The sequence below is a fragment of the Convolutriloba macropyga genome, chromosome 6, assembly GCF_964194025.1.
Source record: "Convolutriloba macropyga chromosome 6, txConMacr16.3, whole genome shotgun sequence".
NCBI lineage: Eukaryota > Metazoa > Xenacoelomorpha > Acoela > Convolutidae > Convolutriloba > Convolutriloba macropyga.
In genome coordinates this window covers 45,839,215-45,859,376 of record NC_134473.1, presented here as the reverse complement: position 1 = coordinate 45,859,376, position 20,162 = coordinate 45,839,215, and the positions used below count along the sequence as shown (strand labels likewise).

Sequence of the window (20,162 nt, the reverse complement as noted above, 5' to 3'; positions counted from 1 at the left end):
TGATAGGTCACGGTAAATTTTGTGGAAGATGGGGTTTACTTTCTTTAGTGTTAACCAATCGCGTTTTTGAACTAAGTCTATAATTGGTCCCAGATCCTTTTTTGAATTCTCAGCAATAAACTCTTCGTTAAATACCCTCATTAGATTTTGGCGATATTCGGGAGTTGGATTATTATCAATTGCCGTAAATAATTCGGCGTGCTTTTCCTTGATTGCATTAAGACCTTTGCCCTTATTTGACTCCGGGTCTGTTTGTGTGCTTGTATCGCATGTTGTTTCATTGGGGGAATTTGTCTCCATTCGGGAATTCTTTTTGTTGGGGGCTCGATTACGTTTTTTAATTGCTATGTCAAATGCGTTTTCGCTAGGATTAGCGCGAGTTGTAATGGCTATAAATTGTGGTTGCTTTGTTTTAAGACAGTTGGTAAAGAATAGTGCGACTTCTTTTTGAGCTTACTATGGCAAAAAGCGCTTTCTTTAGTGTGTGTGCTTGGTTGACTGTGTGTGACGTCATTTCGTTCATTTTGAATATTGCTTTCCGATTGGTTCAGATTACCAGTTGGTTTATTTAATCCAAGTGGAGAAATTTTTTGTTTTCGAATGGCGTGTTTCATTTCTTGTTTTATGTTTACGACGAATTTTTCGTCGTCTTCATTTGTTGGTACCGGGGGGCCAGATGGATGTCTACTAAGATAGTCAGCAAACCCCATGTTTTTCCCCGGTATATGCTCTGTTGTGAAGTTGAAAGGTAGTAGTCTATCCACCCATCTGGATAGTCTACTTTGATATGCTTTATTTCCTCTATTGTTTTTGAGTGCTGATAACAGAGCTTGGTGATCTGTTTGTAATACAAATTTTTTACCATATAGGTAATATTTGAAATGTTCTAATGCCCAGTAATTCTAGTTCGTTTGTGCTATATCTTTCTACTAGTCTATTCAAGAATCTGCTTGCGTAGGCGACTGGTTTCCATATGTGTCCATGTTTCTGTTCTAAGCATGCACCTAAACCGTTTTTACTCGCATCGCTTTTTATTCTTGTCTCTTTGGTTAGGTCAAAGTGTTTGTTCTCCGTAATGTTGGTTATTTGTTTTTTGATTTTTTCGAATGCGATTGTGCGTTCTTCTTTTCAATCTAGTTTGTTTTGTGATTTTGTGTTGTTTTTTGATAATAGTGGTCGTAGAGGTTCTGAAAGTTCCGCTAATCTTGGTGTGAATTTTATTAAATGATGGATGCATCCCATGAATGATCTGAGTTGTTTAAGTGTTTTCGGGGATTCTAATTTGTTTATTGATTCGGAGTTCTTTTTCGTTGGTGTTATACCAGATGGTGTTATTTGAAAACCCAGCGTAGTTATTTCTTTTTTAGCGAATTCGCAGTTTTGCAATTTTATTGCTAGATTTTCTTTGTCCAATAGGTACAGTATTTTGTCTAGTTCTTTTTCATGGTCAGCTATATTTCCTTTCGTGATCACCAAGATGTCGTCGAGGAATGCGAATGTTTTGGCAGTTTCTTAATGTTACGTCTATGGTTTTTTGAAATGTTGCTGGCATATCTGTTAGTCCGCAGAAGCCGTTGAAGAATCCATACGTTCCGGTTGCTTTTCCTCATAATATGTTAAACTTGCAATGTTTTGTAGTTGTGGGTCTAGCAGTATCTGACTGTATGCGTATTTGAGATCTATTTTTGGAAAATATAATGTTCCTTGTTCCATGCTCCGTTCGGAGATATAATTTGCTACTGCGTCTATTAGATAGTCAATACTTTGCATTTGGTATTTATTTTTGTGTATTGCGTCATTTAGTTCTTTCGAGTCTAAAGCTAGTTTGACACTTTTGTCCTTTTTTACTGTTATTACTACTGGACTTATGAAGTATTCGTCTGAACATTTTTCAAGTCTGGTTATTTGTTTATCTTCTATGAGTTTTTCTAAATCTTGTTCCACTCGTTCCAATAAGTGTAGTGGTACTCTTCTGCCTTTATGTTGGGTTGGATTGAATTTTTCTTTAAATGTTGATTTTGCCATATGGTTTTTGAACGGCCTAGGCGAGTGCAAAGATGTGGGTATTTTTTGAATATCCATTTTATTATGTTTTGTTCTATTCATGTGTCTGATATTAGACCAATTGTCTTACAAGTTGGTTTTGTTGCTGTGAGGTGAATTCCTTATTGCTGGAGAATGTCTCTGCCCATTACGTTCTGTGGGAGATTGTTCACCAGCAGGTTGTTGCAGTTTTTGGCGATTCATGATCCCGATTTGAGGGTTAATTGTTGTACACCTGTTATTTGTATGTCCTGGTTGTTGAAGCATTTATATCTTGTCATCTCGTTGAAGGTTGATATTTTGCTCGGCGGGTGATTGAGTACGATCTCTTTTGCTTTTGAATATTGCATGAACGATCTCGGAGAGCCAGTGTTTGCTAGCCAGTCTACTTCCATGTTGTTGTAGTTCGTTTTACCCAAAATTCTCCTGTGTCTTTGTTCAACGATACGTTATTCACTTCTTTGAATGCAGTTGGTCTTATTGTGTTTACCGATGACCAGTCTTCCATCAGTTCTTTTATATACAATGCGGCTTCTGCGTCGACCGTTTCTTCTTCTGCTTCTTCTCCCTCATCTTGTTGTGTTCTTTTATATGTCGTACTCTTCCTGTTTGTGGTGTGCTTTGTTGGTGTTTGGTGTTTCTGGTGTCTTGTCTGAAAGGTGGATTCCTTCGTTCGGACATTGGTGCCTTGCATAGTGATGTAAAATGGCCGATCTTTTTGCATATTTTGCATGTGAAGTTTTGTGCCTTGCACATATTCAGGTGGTTTTTTTATGAATGGTTGGCCACATTTGTATCATGGTTCTATCTTTCCAGCTGTTGGTGTTGGGAGGATTGGTTGTTGTAGTGTACGTTGTGTGATGGGGGGTCTTGGTCTGTTTCTGATGTATGATACTTGTGACCAACTGGTGTTGTTTGTGTGAGCTTTTAATATTTCCTGTTGGTTTGCTTGTCCTCTTTCTCTGTTAATAGCGAAATTTAGTACTTGTTGTGGTTTTCTTACTTTTGATAGTAAGTCCATTTGGATGGATGTGTTCGTCATTTTTGAAATGAATAGATCCTTTACTAAGTCTTCTTCCAGGTCTTTAAATTTGCATAAAGCGCCTGCCTCTCTTATTCTGCTGTAGAATATTTCAAATGACTCGTGTGATTGTTGCATGGATTTGAAAAATTTGAATCTGTCGAAAATGGTGTTGCGTGGGATTGTGAATGTGTTGTTTAGTTCGTGGACTAGTTCGTGAGTGGTGCATTTTTCTATTTGTGTGAGGATTTTTCTGGTGATAAGTTCTTCTTGCTTCTGCTCCTAGTGATAAGTAGATGAGGCTTTTAACCTTTGTGTATTCCTCTTCCGATGGTATTCTATCCACGAGTGCTCCTTTTCTTTCAATGACTTTACATTCATTTTCGAAGTCTACTCTTCTTCCTTCATTTCTCTGTTCTCTGTTTCGTACTTCGTCCTCCGTCTCTCCTTCGAATTCTTCTTCGTAAGTGGGGAGTGTAGGGTAAAACAGATCTGTAGGTTGTGGTTTCAGTCTGAGCAGTTTGTCTACTTCGATGCTGTCGCATGCCATAATCGCCATCTTTAATGTGGAAAAACCATTGTTTCCAATCTACCGCTATCGGGGGTGTCGCTCCTGCTTCCCAAAACATGTTCACTGCTAATGGAGTTTTTGCTGACTGCGCCATGATAAGAAGCGTTTCAGAATATGCTAACTGGCGTGTTATTTGTGGGTTAAGTGTACTGGGAGTTGGATTTGTCCAAACCAGTTGGTTATCTGGATTTGTAGTATTTGTGTGTATGAGAGTAGGATCTGATAGATCTATTTTTTGAGTTGAGCTATTATGATTAACTTGAGAATCAAAACTAGTGTGTGCAGGAAAGTTTATTGAGCCACGAGGCGACTGTATCATATCTATGTTTTATCTCGTCTGCACATCTCTAATGTGTTAAGAGCACTTTAACAGAATAACGAACAGGTTGCTTGAAGTGAAGTTCACACCAATTGGGAACACTGTACAAGGACAGTAGATAGATAGCATATGAAATAAGTGTTTATAAATAGATAGTTTATAGACTTGGTTGCTGACTCCGGACTACAGGATAGTCCTATATCTCATTTCCCCCTCCTGGAGAGAAACACTTTGCTACAGTGTTTCGTTCAACTCTTCTAGCTCCACCGTGTTCGGATTAGATATATCGTCATTGTCCGGGGATAGTGGCGGTGTGCAATACTCGTGCGAAGTTGTGCTACTTGTAACTGAATTATGAGTTTTTGTTTCTACGATGTCTACCAGTTGGAGTTCATTGTCTTTTGTGTGTTTGATGTTCGTATCTTGAGTGGATGTTTGTCGTGTGTCGGCTGTGTTATTTTTGTTTGTTGTGTCTTCAATGTTTTGTTGGGTTTTTGTTTCTATTGCGGGTGTTTCAGTTGATGTGTCTGTATGTAATGTTGTGTTGCTGGAATAATTGATATCAGATTTGCTTGTTCCCTTTCGATTCTCTGTCGTTCCAGTTCTATGTCTTTTAATGCCCCTAGGTTTTGTTCGCAAATATCTCATCAAGTTCTTCAAGTTTTGTATCTCATCAAGTTCTTCCAATTTTGTGACTATGGGTATCATCATTTGGCCGCAACATAATCTTTCCATGCGTTTGTAGCGTTCTAAAGGTATGAGAACATCAATAGTGGCTACATTTTGGCGATCGTAATACGAAAGAACAACTACTGAGTGAACTTGTTAAGATTTGATTTTCCTCGTCATTTTTTGAAGGTTATCATAACTAACATGGACCTGCTGCCTTTATATAGCTCTAAAAATACTTTGGCAAAGGTCGTGTGAGTATTGACGCACAATTAGTTTGCGTCATCAATAACTGATGGGCTTTGAGGTTGCTTTTATTGGCTATCTGCGCCCTTCAGCCGGAGTGATAGTAATAGAAAACACGTGAAGCAGTCTTCACAAAACAGGGAAAGGTGGTCACTATGCCATCTTTGGGTTTGCCTTTTGATTAATAGCAGGAATTATTGCAATACTTTATCTACTGAAAAACCCCCTTTTAGAGAGAAGCAGCCAACATGACGGTGGATAAACAAACTAGACCCAAACTGCACCATCAACCAGGAGAAATAGGTAAGTGCATTTGCTAGAAGGAATGCGTTTGACATAGCTAGATCGCACCTATAACTAAATGACAATTTGAAGGATAGCCAAATTGTTACAACTATGTTTGTGACAAAATATTGAAGTCAAAAAGTAGCTGAAAAAGTTCTAAATCAATGAGGGACGCATTCTTGTTCATTTTCAGTTGTGTAATCTTTGGCGTTCGGACTCAAATTAACTGACAATTTGTACGTATTGGTTGCTAAATAGTAATTGAGTTCGTCTTGCAGTATGTAGTGGGAAAATTATATATGAAATCATGAAAATGTACAAATTTCTACAAGACTAGACCGATCAGAAAGCCAGCACGAGGCTTGTTGAAGGCATGAAACACAATGGAAATAGGAATCAGTATTAAGCATAGAAGAAATGAGCACCAGCACGTCAACAATTAAATACATAGTTGGCAAAAAAAATCATAGAGAGAGGATGCATCTTAGTGTAATACGCAGTCGAGGACAACAGCTCAAAGCTCACTGCCAATGAAAATGGTAGTCTACGTTCAATTGCTTACTGATAAGAATGACTTTCGAGTGCTCATTAAAGGCCCTACAACAGTAGTTAATTCCACACCTTGAGCACTGTAAGGCATCCCGCACAAGCAAGAAGCCGTACAAGACTGCAGCAAAAATAAAAACAAAAGATTGATTAATAGCCGCCGTGAGCCTCTCAACGGCTAGTATTAAGGTGCTCTTCTTTTTACAATTCAATTCGCCTCTTTAATATTCAAAGAAACTGGTGATCACAGAATTTTTTCGTAATTTTGGGAAAATGGAAACAGACTAATTGATTAATCTATTTTATAGTTGAATTGACTGTTCTTCGGCTAGTGCTTCCATTGTCACTCTTCGTTGGAACGAGTTACTCCAATCGTTCTTGTTGCCGAAGCTGCACACTCTGTTCAAGGTTGTTCTTGAAGAAGGAGTTCTGAAAAGAAATTCGAATGAACATTTAACAAGATTGCAGCTTTTGATGAACTTTTGATAAACAAGGAGGCTCGGCTGAGGGGGTTGTTTTGACCCCTCTCAGCCACGTATCTTCTCTTCAGCATTTGACTATAACTGACTACACTGACAATAGTTTCAGAACTTCAAAAATCAACTCTAAAAAACATCTCTAACAAATGTTTACTAAACTGTGCAACAGAAGTTTTTACTAAGTTTTTACTAAACTCTGCAACAGAATTTTTTACTAAACTGTGCAACAGATGTTTTTTTACTAAACTGTGCAACAGAAGTTTTTACTAAACTGTGCAACAGAAGTTTTTTTTACTAAACTGTGCAACAGAAGTTTTTACTAAACCGTGCAACAGAAGTTTTTACTAAACTGTGCAACAGAAGTTTTTACTAAACTCTGCAACAGAAGTTTTTACTAAACTGTGCAACAGATGTTTTTTACTAAACTTTGCAACCGAAGTTTTTACTAAACTGTGCAACAGAAGTTTTTTTTTTACTAAACTGCGCAACAGAAGTTTTTTTTACTAAACTCTGCAACAGAAGTTTTTACTAAACTGTGCAACAGATGTTTTTTACTAAACTGTGCAACAGAAGTTTTTTTTACTAAACTGCGCAACAGAAGTTTTTACTAAGCTGTGCAACCGTTTTTTTTTTACTAAACTGTGCAACAGAAGTTTTTACTAAACTGTCCAACAGATGTTTTTTTTTACTAAAGTGTGCAGCAGAAGTTTTTTTTACTAAACTCTGCAACAGAAGTTTTTACTAAACTGTGCAACAGATGTTTTTTACTAAACTGTGCAGCAGAAGTTTTTTACTAAACTGCGCAACAGAAGTTTTTACTAAGCTGTGCAACCGTTTTTTTTTACTAAACTGTGCAACAGAATTTTTTACTAAACTGTCCAATAGAAGTTTTTTTTTTACTAAACTGTGCAACAGAAGTTTTTACTAAACTGTTCAACAAAAGTTTTTTTTACTAAATTGTGCAACAGAAGTTTTTTTTTTTACTAAACTCTGCAACAGAAGTTTTTACTAAACTGTGCAACAGAAGTTTTTACTAAACTGTGCAACAGAAGTTTTTTTTGACTAAACTTCGCAACAGAAGTTTCTACTAAGCTGTGCAACCGTTTTTTTTTTACTAAACTGTGCAACAGAATTTTTTACTAAACTGTCCAATAGAAGTTTTTTTTTACTAAACTGTGCAACAGAAGTTTTTTTTTACTAAACTCTGCAACAGAAGTTTTTACTAAACTGTGCAACAGATGTTTTTTACTGAACTGTGCAACAGAAAATTTTACTAAACTGTGCAACAGAAGTTTTTTTTTTTACTAAACTGCGCAACAGAAGTTTTTACTAAACTGTGCAACCGAGGTTTTTACTAAACTGTGCAACAGAAGTTTTGACTAAACTGTGCAACAGAAGTTTTTATTAAACTCTGCAACAGAAATTTTTACTAAACTGTGCAACAGATGTTTTTTTTACTAAACTGTGCAACAGAAGTTTTTACTAAACTGTGCAACAGGAGTTTTTTTTTACTAAACTGTGCAACAAGTTTTTTTTTTTACTAAACTGTGCAACAGATGTTTTTTTACTAAACTGTGCAACAGAAGTTTTTACTAAACTGTGCAACAGAAGTTTTTTTACTAAACTGTGCAACAGAAGTTTTTACTAAACCGTGCAACAGAAGTTTTTACTAAACTGTGCAACAGAAGTTTTTACTAAACTCTGCAACAGAAGTTTTTACTAAACTGTGCAACAGATGTTTTTTACTAAACTTTGCAACCGAAGTTTTTACTAAACTGTGCAACAGAAGTTTTTTTTTTACTAAACTGCGCAACAGAAGTTTTTTTACTAAACTCTGCAACAGAAGTTTTTACTAAACTGTGCAACAGATGTTTTTTACTAAACTGTGCAACAGAAGTTTTTTTTTTACTAAACTGCGCAACAGAAGTTTTTACTAAGCTGTGCAACCGTTTTTTTTTACTAAACTGTGCAACAGAAGTTTTTACTAAACTGTCCAACAGATGTTTTTTTTTTTACTAAAGTGTGCAGCAGAAGTTTTTTTTACTAAACTCTGCAACAGAAGTTTTTACTAAACTGTGCAACAGATGTTTTTTACTAAACTGTGCAGCAGAAGTTTTTTTACTAAACTGCGCAACAGAAGTTTTTACTAAGCTGTGCAACCGTTTTTTTTTACTAAACTGTGCAACAGAAGTTTTTACTAAACTGTCCAACAGAAGTTTTTTTTACTAAACTGTGCAGCAGAAGTTTTTTTTTACTAAACTCTGCAACAGAAGTTTTTACTAAACTGTGCAACAGATGTTTTTTACTGAACTGTGCAACAGAAAATTTTACTAAACTGTGCAACAGAAGTTTTTTTTTTACTAAACTGCGCAACAGAAGTTTTTACTAAACTGTGCAACCGAGGTTTTTACTAAACTGTGCAACAGAAGTTTTGACTAAACTGTGCAACAGAAGTTTTTACTAAACTCTGCAACAGAAATTTTTACTAAACTGTGCAACAGGAGTTTTTTTTTACTAAACTGTGCAACAAGTTTTTTTTTACTAAACTGTGCAACAGAAGTTTTTACTAAACCGTGCAACAGAAGTATTTACTAAACTGTGCAACAGAAGTTTTTACTAAACTCTGCAACAGAAGTTTTTACTAATCTCTGCAACAGATGTTTTTAACTAAACTGTGCAACAGAAGTTTTTACTAAACTGTGCAACAGAAGTTTTTTTTTTACTAAACTGCGCAACAGAAGTTTTTTTTACTAAACTCTGCAACAGACGTTTTTACTAAACTGTGCAACAGATGTTTTATTACTAAACTGTGCAACCGAAGTTTTTACTAAACTGTGCAACAGAAGTTTTTTTTACTAAACTGAGCAACAGAAGTTTTTACTAAGCTGTGCAACCGGCTTTTTTTTACTAAACTGTGCAAGAGAAGTTTTTACTAAACTGTCCAACAGAAGTTTTTTTTACTAAACTGTGCAACAGAATTTTTTTTTTACTAAACTCTGCAACAGAAGTTTTTACTAAACTGTGCAACAGATCTTTTTTACTAAACTGTGCAACAGAAGTTTTTACTAAACTGTGCAACAGAAGTTTTTTTTTTACTAAACTGCTCAGCAGAAGTTTTTACTAAACTGTGCAACAGAGGTTTTCACTAAACTGTGCAACAGAAGTTTTTACTAAACTGTGCAACAGAAGTTTTTACTAAACTGTGCAACAGAAATTTTTACTAAACTGTGCAACAGATGTTTTTACTAAACTGTGCAACAGAAGTTTTTACTAAACTGTGCAACAGAAGTTTTTTTACTAAACTGTGCAACAGAAGTTTTTTTTTACTAAACTGTGCAACAGAAGTTTTTTTTACTAAACCGTGCAACAGAAGTATTTACTAAACTGTGCAACAGAAGTTTTTACTAAACTCTGCAACAGAAGTTTTTACTAAACTGTGCAACAGTTGTTTTTTTACTAAACTGTGCAACAGAAGTTTTTACTAAACTGTGCAACTAAGCTGTGCAACCGGTTTTTTTTACTAAACTGTGCAAGAGAAGTTTTTACTAAACTGTCCAACAGAAGTTTTTTTTACTAAACTGTTCAACAGAAGTTTTTTTACTAAACTCTGCAACAGAAGTTTTTACTAAACTGTGCAACAGATGTTTTTTACTAAACTGTGCAACAGAAATTTTTACTAAACTGTGCAACAGAAGTTTTTTTTTACTAAACTGCGCAACAGAAGTTTTTACTAAACTGTGCAACATAGGTTTTTACTAAACTGTGCAACAGAAGTTTTTACTAAACTGTGCAACAGAAGTTTTTACTAAACTGTGCAACAGAAGTTTTTTTTTACTAAACTGCGCAACAGAAGTTTTTACTAAACTGTGCAACAGAGGTTTTTACTAAACTGTGCAACAGAAGTTTTTTTACTAAACTGTGCAACAGAAGTTTTTTTACTAAACCGTGCAACAGAAGTATTTACTAAACTGTGCAACAGAAGTTTTTACTAAACTCTGCAACAGAAGTTTTTACTAAACTGTGCAACAGATGTTTTTTTACTAAACTGTGCAACAGAAGTTTTTACTAAACTGTGCAACTAAGCTGTGCAACCGGTTTTTTTTTACTAAACTGTGCAAGAGAAGTTTTTACTAAACTGTCCAACAGAAGTTTTTTTTACTAAACTGTTCAACAGAAGTTTTTTTTTACTAAACTCTGCAACAGAAGTTTTTACTAAACTGTGCAACAGATGTTTTTTACTAAACTGTGCAACAGAAATTTTTACTAAACTGTGCAACAGAAGTTTTTTTTTTTACTAAACTGCGCAAAAGAAGTTTTTACTAAACTGTGCAACAGAGGTTTTTACTAAACTGTGCAACAGAAGTTTTTACTAAACTGTGCAACAGAAGTTTTTTACTAAACTGTGCAACAGAAGTTTTTTTTTACTAAACTGCGCAACAGAAGTTTTTTTTTACTAAACTCTGCAACAGAAGTTTTTACTAAACTGTGCAACAGATGTTTTTTACTAAACTGTGCAACAGAAATTTTTACTAAACTGTGCAACAGAAGTTTTTTTTTTTACTAAACTGCGCAAAAGAAGTTTTTACTAAACTGTGCAACAGAGGTTTTTACTAAACTGTGCAACAGAAGTTTTTACTAAACTGTGCAACAGAAGTTTTTTACTAAACTGTGCAACAGAAGTTTTTTTTACTAAACTGTTCAACAGAAGTTTTTTTTTACTAAACTCTGCAACAGAAGTTTTTACTAAACTGTGCAACAGATGTTTTTTACTAAACTGTGCAACAGAAATTTTTACTAAACTGTGCAACAGAAGTTTTTTTTTTTACTAAACTGCGCAAAAGAAGTTTTTACTAAACTGTGCAACAGAGGTTTTTACTAAACTGTGCAACAGAAGTTTTTACTAAACTCTGCAACAGAAGTTTTTACTAAACTGTGCAACAGTTGTTTTTTTACTAAACTGTGCCACAGAAGTTTTTACTAAACTTTGCAACTAAGCTGTGCAACCGGTTTTTTTTTACTAAACTGTGCAAGAGAAGTTTTTACTAAACTGTCCAACAGAAGTTTTTTTTACTAAACTGTTCAACAGAAGTTTTTTTACTAAACTCTGCAACAGAAGTTTTTACTAAACTGTGCAACAGATGTTTTTTACTAAACTGTGCAACAGAAATTTTTACTAAACTGTGCAACAGAAGTTTTTTTTTACTAAACTGCGCAACAGAAGTTTTTACTAAACTGTGCAACATAGGTTTTTACTAAACTGTGCAACAGAAGTTTTTACTAAACTGTGCAACAGAAGTTTTTACTAAACTGTGCAACAGAAGTTTTTTTTTACTAAACTGCGCAACAGAAGTTTTTACTAAACTGTGCAACAGAGGTTTTTACTAAACTGTGCAACAGAAGTTTTTTTACTAAACTGTGCAACAGAAGTTTTTTTACTAAACCGTGCAACAGAAGTATTTACTAAACTGTGCAACAGAAGTTTTTACTAAACTCTGCAACAGAAGTTTTTACTAAACTGTGCAACAGATGTTTTTTTACTAAACTGTGCAACAGAAGTTTTTACTAAACTGTGCAACTAAGCTGTGCAACCGGTTTTTTTTTACTAAACTGTGCAAGAGAAGTTTTTACTAAACTGTCCAACAGAAGTTTTTTTTACTAAACTGTTCAACAGAAGTTTTTTTTTTACTAAACTCTGCAACAGAAGTTTTTACTAAACTGTGCAACAGATGTTTTTTACTAAACTGTGCAACAGAAATTTTTACTAAACTGTGCAACAGAAGTTTTTTTTTTTACTAAACTGCGCAAAAGAAGTTTTTACTAAACTGTGCAACAGAGGTTTTTACTAAACTGTGCAACAGAAGTTTTTACTAAACTGTGCAACAGAAGTTTTTTACTAAACTGTGCAACAGAAGTTTTTTTTTACTAAACTGCGCAACAGAAGTTTTTACTAAACTGTGCAACAGAGGTTTTTACTAAACTGTGCAACAGAAGTTTTTACTAAACTGTGCAACAGAAGTTTTTACTAAACTGTGCAACTAAGCTGTGCAACCGGTTTTTTTTTTACTAAACTGTGCAAGAGAAGTTTTTACTAAACTGTCCAACAGAAGTTTTTTTTACTAAACTGTTCAACAGAAGTTTTTTTTACTAAACTCTGCAACAGAAGTTTTTACTAAACTGTGCAACAGATGTTTTTTACTAAACTGTGCAACAGAAATTTTTACTAAACTGTGCAACAGAAGTTTTTTTTTTACTAAACTGCGCAACAGAAGTTTTTACTAAACTGTGCAACAGAGGTTTTTACTAAACTGTGCAACAGAAGTTTTTACTAAACTGTGCAACAGAAGTTTTTACTAAACTCTGCAACAGAAGTTTTTACTAAGCTGTGCAACCGGCTTTTTTTTACTAAACTGTGCAAGAGAAGTTTTTACTAAACTGTCCAACAGAAGTTTTTTTTACTAAACTGTGCAACAGAAGTTTTTTTTACTAAACTCTGCAACAGAAGTTTTTACTAAACTGTGCAACAGATCTTTTTTACTAAACTGTGCAACAGAAGTTTTTACTAAACTGTGCAACAGAAGTTTTTTTTACTAAACTGCTCAGCAGAAGTTTTTACTAAACTGTGCAACAGAGGTTTTTACTAAACTGTGCAACAGAAGTTTTTACTAAACTGTGCAACAGAAGTTTTTACTAAACTCTGCAACAGAAATTTTTACTAAACTGTGCAACAGATGTTTTTACTAAACTGTGCAACTGAAGTTTTTACTAAACTGTGCAACAGAAGTTTTTTTTACTAAACTGTGCAACAGAAGTTTTTTTACTAAACTGTGCAACAGAAGTTTTTTTACTAAACTGTGCAACAGAAGTTTTTTTACTAAACCGTGCAACAGAAGTATTTACTAAACTGTGCAACAGAAGTTTTTACTAAACTCTGCAACAGAAGTTTTTACTAAACTGTGCAACAGATGTTTTTTTTACTAAACTGTGCAACAGAAGTTTTTACTAAACTGTGCAACTAAGCTGTGCAACCGGTTTTTTTTACTAAACTGTGCAAGAGAAGTTTTTACTAAACTGTCCAACAGAAGTTTTTTTTACTAAACTGTTCAACAGAAGTTTTTTTTACTAAACTCTGCAACAGAAGTTTTTACTAAACTGTGCAACAGATGTTTTTTACTAAACTGTGCAACAGAAATTTTTACTAAACTGTGCAACAGAAGTTTTTTTTTTACTAAACTGCGCAACAGAAGTTTTTACTAAACTGTGCAACAGAGGTTTTTACTAAACTGTGCAACAGAAGTTTTTACTAAACTGTGCAACAGAAGTTTTTACTAAACTCTGCAACAGAAATTTTTACTAAACTGTGCAACAGAAGTTTTTAATAAACTGTGCAACAGAAGTTTTTTTTTACTAAACTGCGCAACAGAAGTTTTTACTAAACTGTGCAACAGAAGTTTTTTTTTTACTAAACTGTGCAACAGAAGTTTTTTTTACTAAACTGTGCAACAGAAGTTTTTACTGAACCGTGCAACAGAAGTATTTACTAAACTGTGCAACAGAAGTTTTTACTAAACTCTGCAACAGAAGTTTTTACTAAACTGTGCAACAGAAGTTTTTACTAAACTGCAACAGAAGTTTTTTTTTTTACTAAACTGCGCAACAGATGTTTTTTTACTAAACTGTGCAACAGAAGTTTTTACTAAACTGTGCAACAGAAGTTTTTTTTATTTACTAAATTGTCCAACAGAAGTTTTTACTAAACTCTGCAACAGAAGTTTTTACTAAACTCTGCAACAGAAGTTTTTACTAAACTGTGCAACAGATGTTTTTTACTAAACTGTGCAACAGAAGTTTTTACTAAACTGTGCAACAGAAGTTTTTACTAAGCTGTGTAACCGTTTTTTTACTAAACTGCAACAGAAGTTTTTTTTTACTAAACTGCGCAACAGATGTTTTTTTACTAAACTGTGCAACAGAAGTTTTTTTTATTTACTAAATTGTCCAACAGAAGTTTTTACTAAACTCTGCAACAGAAGTTTTTACTAAACTCTGCAACAGAAGTTTTTACTAAACTGTGCAACAGAAGTTTTTACTAAACTGTGCAACAGAAGTTTTTTTTATTTACTAAATTGTCCAACAGAAGTTTTTACTAAACTCTGCAACAGAAGTTTTTACTAAACTCTGCAACAGAAGTTTTTACTAAACTGTGCAACAGATGTTTTTTACTAAACTGTGCAACAGAAGTTTTTACTAAACTGCGCAACAGAAGTTTTTACTAAGCTGTGTAACCGTTTTTTTTACTAAACTGTGCAACAGAAGTTTTTACTAAACTGTCCAACAGAAGTTTTTTTTTACTAAACTGTGCAACAGAATTTTTTACTAAACTCTGCAACAGAAGTTTTTACTAAACTGTGCAACAGAAGTTTTTACTAAACTGTACAACAAAAGTTTTTTTTACTAAATTGTGCAACAGAAGTTTTTTTTTACTAAACTCTGCAACAGAAGTTTTTACTAAACTGTGCAACAGAAGTTTTTACTAAACTGTGCAACAGAAGTTTTTTTTTGACTAAACTTCGCAACAGAAGTTTCTACTAAGCTGTGCAACCGTTTTTTTTACTAAACTGTGCAACAGAATTTTTTACTAAACTGTCCAATAGAAGTTTTTTTTTTACTGAACTGTGCAACAGAAGTTTTTTTTTACTAAACTCTGCAACCGAAGTTTTTACTAAACTGTGCAACAGATGTTTTTTACTAAAATGTGCAACAGAAGTTTTTACTAATCTGTGCAACAGAAGTTTTTACTAAACTGTGCAACAGAAGTTTTTACTAAACTCTGCAACAGAAATTTTTACTAAACTGTGCAACAGATGTTTTTACTAAACTGTGCAACAGAAGTTTTTACTAAACTGTGCAACAGAAGTTTTTTTTACTAAACTGTGCAACAGAAGTTTTTTACTAAACTGTGCAACAGAAGTTTTTTTTACTAAACCGTGCAACAGAAGTATTTACTAAACTGTGCAACAGAAGTTTTTACTAAACTCTGCAACAGAAGTTTTTACTAAACTGCGCAACAGAAGTTTTTACTAAACTGTGCAACAGAGGTTTTTACTAAACTGTGCAACAGAAGTTTTTACTAAACTGTGCAACAGAAGTTTTTACTAAACTCTGCAACAGAAGTTTTTACTAAGCTGTGCAACCGGCTTTTTTTTACTAAACTGTGCAAGAGAAGTTTTTACTAAACTGTCCAACAGAAGTTTTTTTTACTAAACTGTGCAACAGAAGTTTTTTTTACTAAACTCTGCAACAGAAGTTTTTACTAAACTGTGCAACAGATCTTTTTTACTAAACTGTGCAACAGAAGTTTTTACTAAACTGTGCAACAGAAGTTTTTTTTTTACTAAACTGCTCAGCAGAAGTTTTTACTAAACTGTGCAACAGAGGTTTTTACTAAACTGTGCAACAGAAGTTTTTACTAAACTGTGCAACAGAAGTTTTTACTAAACTCTGCAACAGAAATTTTTACTAAACTGTGCAACAGATGTTTTTACTAAACTGTGCAACTGAAGTTTTTACTAAACTGTGCAACAGAAGTTTTTTTTACTAAACTGTGCAACAGAAGTTTTTTTACTAAACTGTGCAACAGAAGTTTTTTTACTAAACCGTGCAACAGAAGTATTTACTAAACTGTGCAACAGAAGTTTTTACTAAACTCTGCAACAGAAGTTTTTACTAAACTGTGCAACAGATGTTTTTTTACTAAACTGTGCAACAGAAGTTTTTACTAAACTGTGCAACTAAGCTGTGCAACCGGTTTTTTTTTACTAAACTGTGCAAGAGAAGTTTTTACTAAACTGTCCAACAAAAGTTTTTTTTACTAAACTGTGCAACTGAAGTTTTTACTAAACTGTGCAACAGAAGTTTTTTTTACTAAACTGTGCAACAGAAGTTTTTTTACTAAACTGTGCAACAGAAGTTTTTTTACTAAACCGTGCAACAGAAGTATTTACTAAACTGTGCAACAGAAGTTTTTTTACTAAACCGTGCAACAGAAGTATTTACTAAACTGTGCAACAGAAGTTTTTACTAAACTCTGCAACAGAAGTTTTTACTAAACTGTGCAACAGATGTTTACTAAACTGTGCAACAGAAGTTTTTACTAAACTGTGCAACTAAGCTGTGCAACCGGTTTTTTTTTACTAAACTCTGCAACAGAAGTTTTTACTAAACTGTGCAACAGATGTTTTTTACTAAACTGTGCAACAGAAATTTTTACTAAACTGTGCAACAGAAGTTTTTTTTTACTAAACTGCGCAACAGAAGTTTTTACTAAACTGTGCAACAGAGGTTTTTACTAAACTGTGCAACAGAAGTTTTTACTAAACTGTGCAACAGAAGTTTTTACTAAACTCTGCAACAGAAATTTTTACTAAACTGTGCAACAGAAGTTTTTACTAAACTGTGCAACAGAAGTTTTTTTTTACTAAACTGCGCAACAGAAGTTTTTACTAAACTGTGCAACAGAAGTTTTTTTTTACTAAACTGTGCAACAGAAGTTTTTTTTACTAAACTGTGCAACAGAAGTTTTTACTGAACCGTGCAACAGAAGTATTTACTAAACTGTGCAACAGAAGTTTTTACTAAACTCTGCAACAGAAGTTTTTACTAAACTGTGAAACAGATGTTTTTTACTAAACTGTGCAACAGAAGTTTTTACTAAACTGCAACAGAAGTTTTTTTTTACTAAACTGCGCAACAGATGTTTTTTTACTAAACTGTGCAACAGAAGTTTTTTTTTTTACTAAACTGCGCAACAGAAGTTTTTACTAAACTGTGCAACAGAGGTTTTTACTAAACTGTGCAACAGAAGTTTTTACTAAACTGTGCAACAGAAGTTTTTACTAAACTCTGCAACAGAAATTTTTACTAAACTCTGCAACAGAAATTTTTACTAAACTGTGCAACAGAAGTTTTTACTAAACTGTGCAACAGAAGTTTTTTTTTACTAAACTGCGCAACAGAAGTTTTTACTAAACTGTGCAACAGAAGTTTTTTTTTTACTAAACTGTGCAACAGAAGTTTTTTTTACTAAACTGTGCAACAGAAGTTTTTACTGAACCGTGCAACAGAAGTATTTACTAAACTGTGCAACAGAAGTTTTTACTAAACTCTGCAACAGAAGTTTTTACTAAACTGTGAAACAGATGTTTTTTACTAAACTGTGCAACAGAAGTTTTTACTGAACCGTGCAACAGAAGTATTTACTAAACTGTGCAACAGAAGTTTTTACTAAACTCTGCAACAGAAGTTTTTACTAAACTGTGAAACAGATGTTTTTTACTAAACTGTGCAACAGAAGTTTTTACTAAACTGCAACAGAAGTTTTTTTTTTACTAAACTGCGCAACAGATGTTTTTTTACTAAACTGTGCAACAGAAGTTTTTACTAAACTGTGCAACAGAAGTTTTTTTTATTTACTAAATTGTGCAACAGAAGTTTTTACTAAACTCTGCAACAGAAGTTTTTACTAAACTCTGCAACAGAAGTTTTTACTAAACTGTGCAACAGATGTTTTTTACTAAACTGTGCAACAGAAGTTTTTACTAAACTGTGCAACAGAAGTTTTTTTTTACTAAACTGCGCAACAGAAGTTTTTACTAAGCTGTGTAACCGTTTTTTTTTACTAAACTGTGCAACAGAAGTTTTTACTAAACTGTCCAACAGAAGTTTTTTTACTAAACTGTGCAACAGAATTTTTTACTAAACTCTGCAACAGAAGTTTTTACTAAACTGTGCAACAGAAGTTTTTACTAAACTGTACAACAAAAGTTTTTTTTACTAAATTGTGCAACAGAAGTTTTTTTTTACCAAACTCTGCAACAGAAGTTTTTACTAAACTGTGCAACAGAAGTTTTTACTAAACTGTGCAACAGAAGTTTTTTTTGACTAAACTTCGCAACAGAAGTTTCTACTAAGCTGTGCAACCGTTTTTTTTTTACTAAACTGTGCAACAGAATTTTTTACTAAACTGTCCAATAGAAGTTTTTTTTTACTGAACTGTGCAACAGAAGTTTTTTTTTTACTAAACTCTGCAACCGAAGTTTTTACTAAACTGTGCAACAGATGTTTTTTACTAAAATGTGCAACAGAAGTTTTTACTAATCTGTGCAACAGAAATTTTTACTAAACTGTGCAACAGAAGTTTTTACTAAACTCTGCAACAGAAATTTTTACTAAACTGTGCAACAGATGTTTTTACTAAACTGTGCAACAGAAGTTTTTACTAAACTGTGCAACAGAAGTTTTTTTTACTAAACTGTGCAACAGAAGTTTTTTTACTAAACTGTGCAACAGAAATTTTTTTACTAAACCGTGCAACAGAAGTATTTACTAAACTGTGCAACAGAAGTTTTTACTAAACTCTGCAACAGAAGTTTTTACTAAACTGTGCAACAGATGTTTTTTTACTAAACTGTGCAACAGAAGTTTTTACTAAACTGTGCAACTAAGCTGTGCAACCGGTTTTTTTTACTAAACTGTGCAAGAGAAGTTTTTACTAAACTGTCCAACAGAAGTTTTTTTTACTAAACTGTTCAACAGAAGTTTTTTTTACTAAACTCTGCAACAGAAGTTTTTACTAAACTGTGCAACAGATGTTTTTTACTAAACTGTGCAACAGAAATTTTTACTAAACTGTGCAACAGAAGTTTTTTTTTTACTAAACTGCGCAACAGAAGTTTTTACTAAACTGTGCAACAGAGGTTTTTACTAAACTGTGCAACAGAAGTTTTTACTAAACTGTGCAACAGAAGTTTTTACTAAACTCTGCAACAGAAATTTTTACTAAACTGTGCAACAGAAGTTTTTACTAAACTGTGCAACAGAAGTTTTTTTTTTACTAAACTGCGCAACAGAAGTTTTTACTAAACTGTGCAACAGAAGTTTTTTTTTACTAAACTGTGCAACAGAAGTTTTTTTTACTAAACTGTGCAACAGAAGTTTTTACTGAACCGTGCAACAGAAGTATTTACTAAACTGTGCAACAGAAGTTTTTACTAAACTCTGCAACAGAAGTTTTTACTAAACTGTGAAACAGATGTTTTTTACTAAACTGTGCAACAGAAGTTTTTACTAAACTGCAACAGAAGTTTTTTTTTTACTAAACTGCGCAACAGATGTTTTTTTACTAAACTGTGCAACAGAAGTTTTTACTAAACTGTGCAACAGAAGTTTTTTTTTATTTACTAAATTGTGCAACAGAAGTTTTTACTAAACTCTGCAACAGAAGTTTTTACTAAACTCTGCAACAGAAGTTTTTACTAAACTGTGCAACAGATGTTTTTTACTAAACTGTGCAACAGAAGTTTTTACTAAACTGTGCAACAGAAGTTTTTTTTTACTAAACTGCGCAACAGAAGTTTTTACTAAGCTGTGTAACCGTTTTTTTTACTAAACTGTGCAACAGAAGTTTTTACTAAACTGTCCAACAGAAGTTTTTTTTTACTAAACTGTGCAACAGAATTTTTTACTAAACTCTGCAACAGAAGTTTTTACTAAACTGTGCAACAGAAGTTTTTACTAAACTGTTCAACAAAAGTTTTTTTTACTAAATTGTGCAACAGAAGTTTTTTTTTTACTAAACTCTGCAACAGAAGTTTTTACTAAACTGTGCAACAGAAGTTTTTACTAAACTGTGCAACAGAAGTTTTTTTTTACTAAACTTCGCAACAGAAGTTTCTACTAAGCTGTGCAACCGTTTTTTTTTACTAAACTGTGCAACAGAATTTTTTACTAAACTGTCCAATAGAAGTTTTTTTTTTTACTAAACTGTGCAACAGAAGTTTTTTTTTACTAAACTCTGCAACCGAAGTTTTTACTAAACTGTGCAACAGATGTTTTTTACTAAAATGTGCAACAGAAGTTTTTACTAATCTGTGCAACAGAAGTTTTTACTAAACTGTCCAACAGAAGTTTTTTTTACTAAACTGTGCA

The 20,162-nt window shown here is 33.3% G+C and overlaps 2 protein-coding genes across 2 annotated transcripts in view; one reads left to right on the top strand and one right to left on the bottom strand.

The window, feature by feature from the left end:
* LOC142341328 (small G protein signaling modulator 2-like) overlaps positions 1-20,162 on the top strand; it is a 318,101-nt gene that overhangs the window by 126,701 nt on the left and 171,238 nt on the right. The window contains exon 8 of the mRNA XM_075392253.1: positions 5,103-5,172. Coding sequence (XP_075248368.1) covers positions 5,103-5,172 — 70 coding nt within the window. The remainder of the gene's footprint in view (positions 1-5,102; positions 5,173-20,162) is intronic.
* Positions 5,939-20,162, bottom strand: part of LOC142341703 (uncharacterized) — a 70,322-nt gene continuing 56,098 nt past the window's right edge. The window contains exon 2 of the mRNA XM_075392859.1: positions 5,939-6,129. Coding sequence (XP_075248974.1) covers positions 6,003-6,129 — 127 coding nt within the window. The 3' untranslated portion in view covers positions 5,939-6,002. The remainder of the gene's footprint in view (positions 6,130-20,162) is intronic.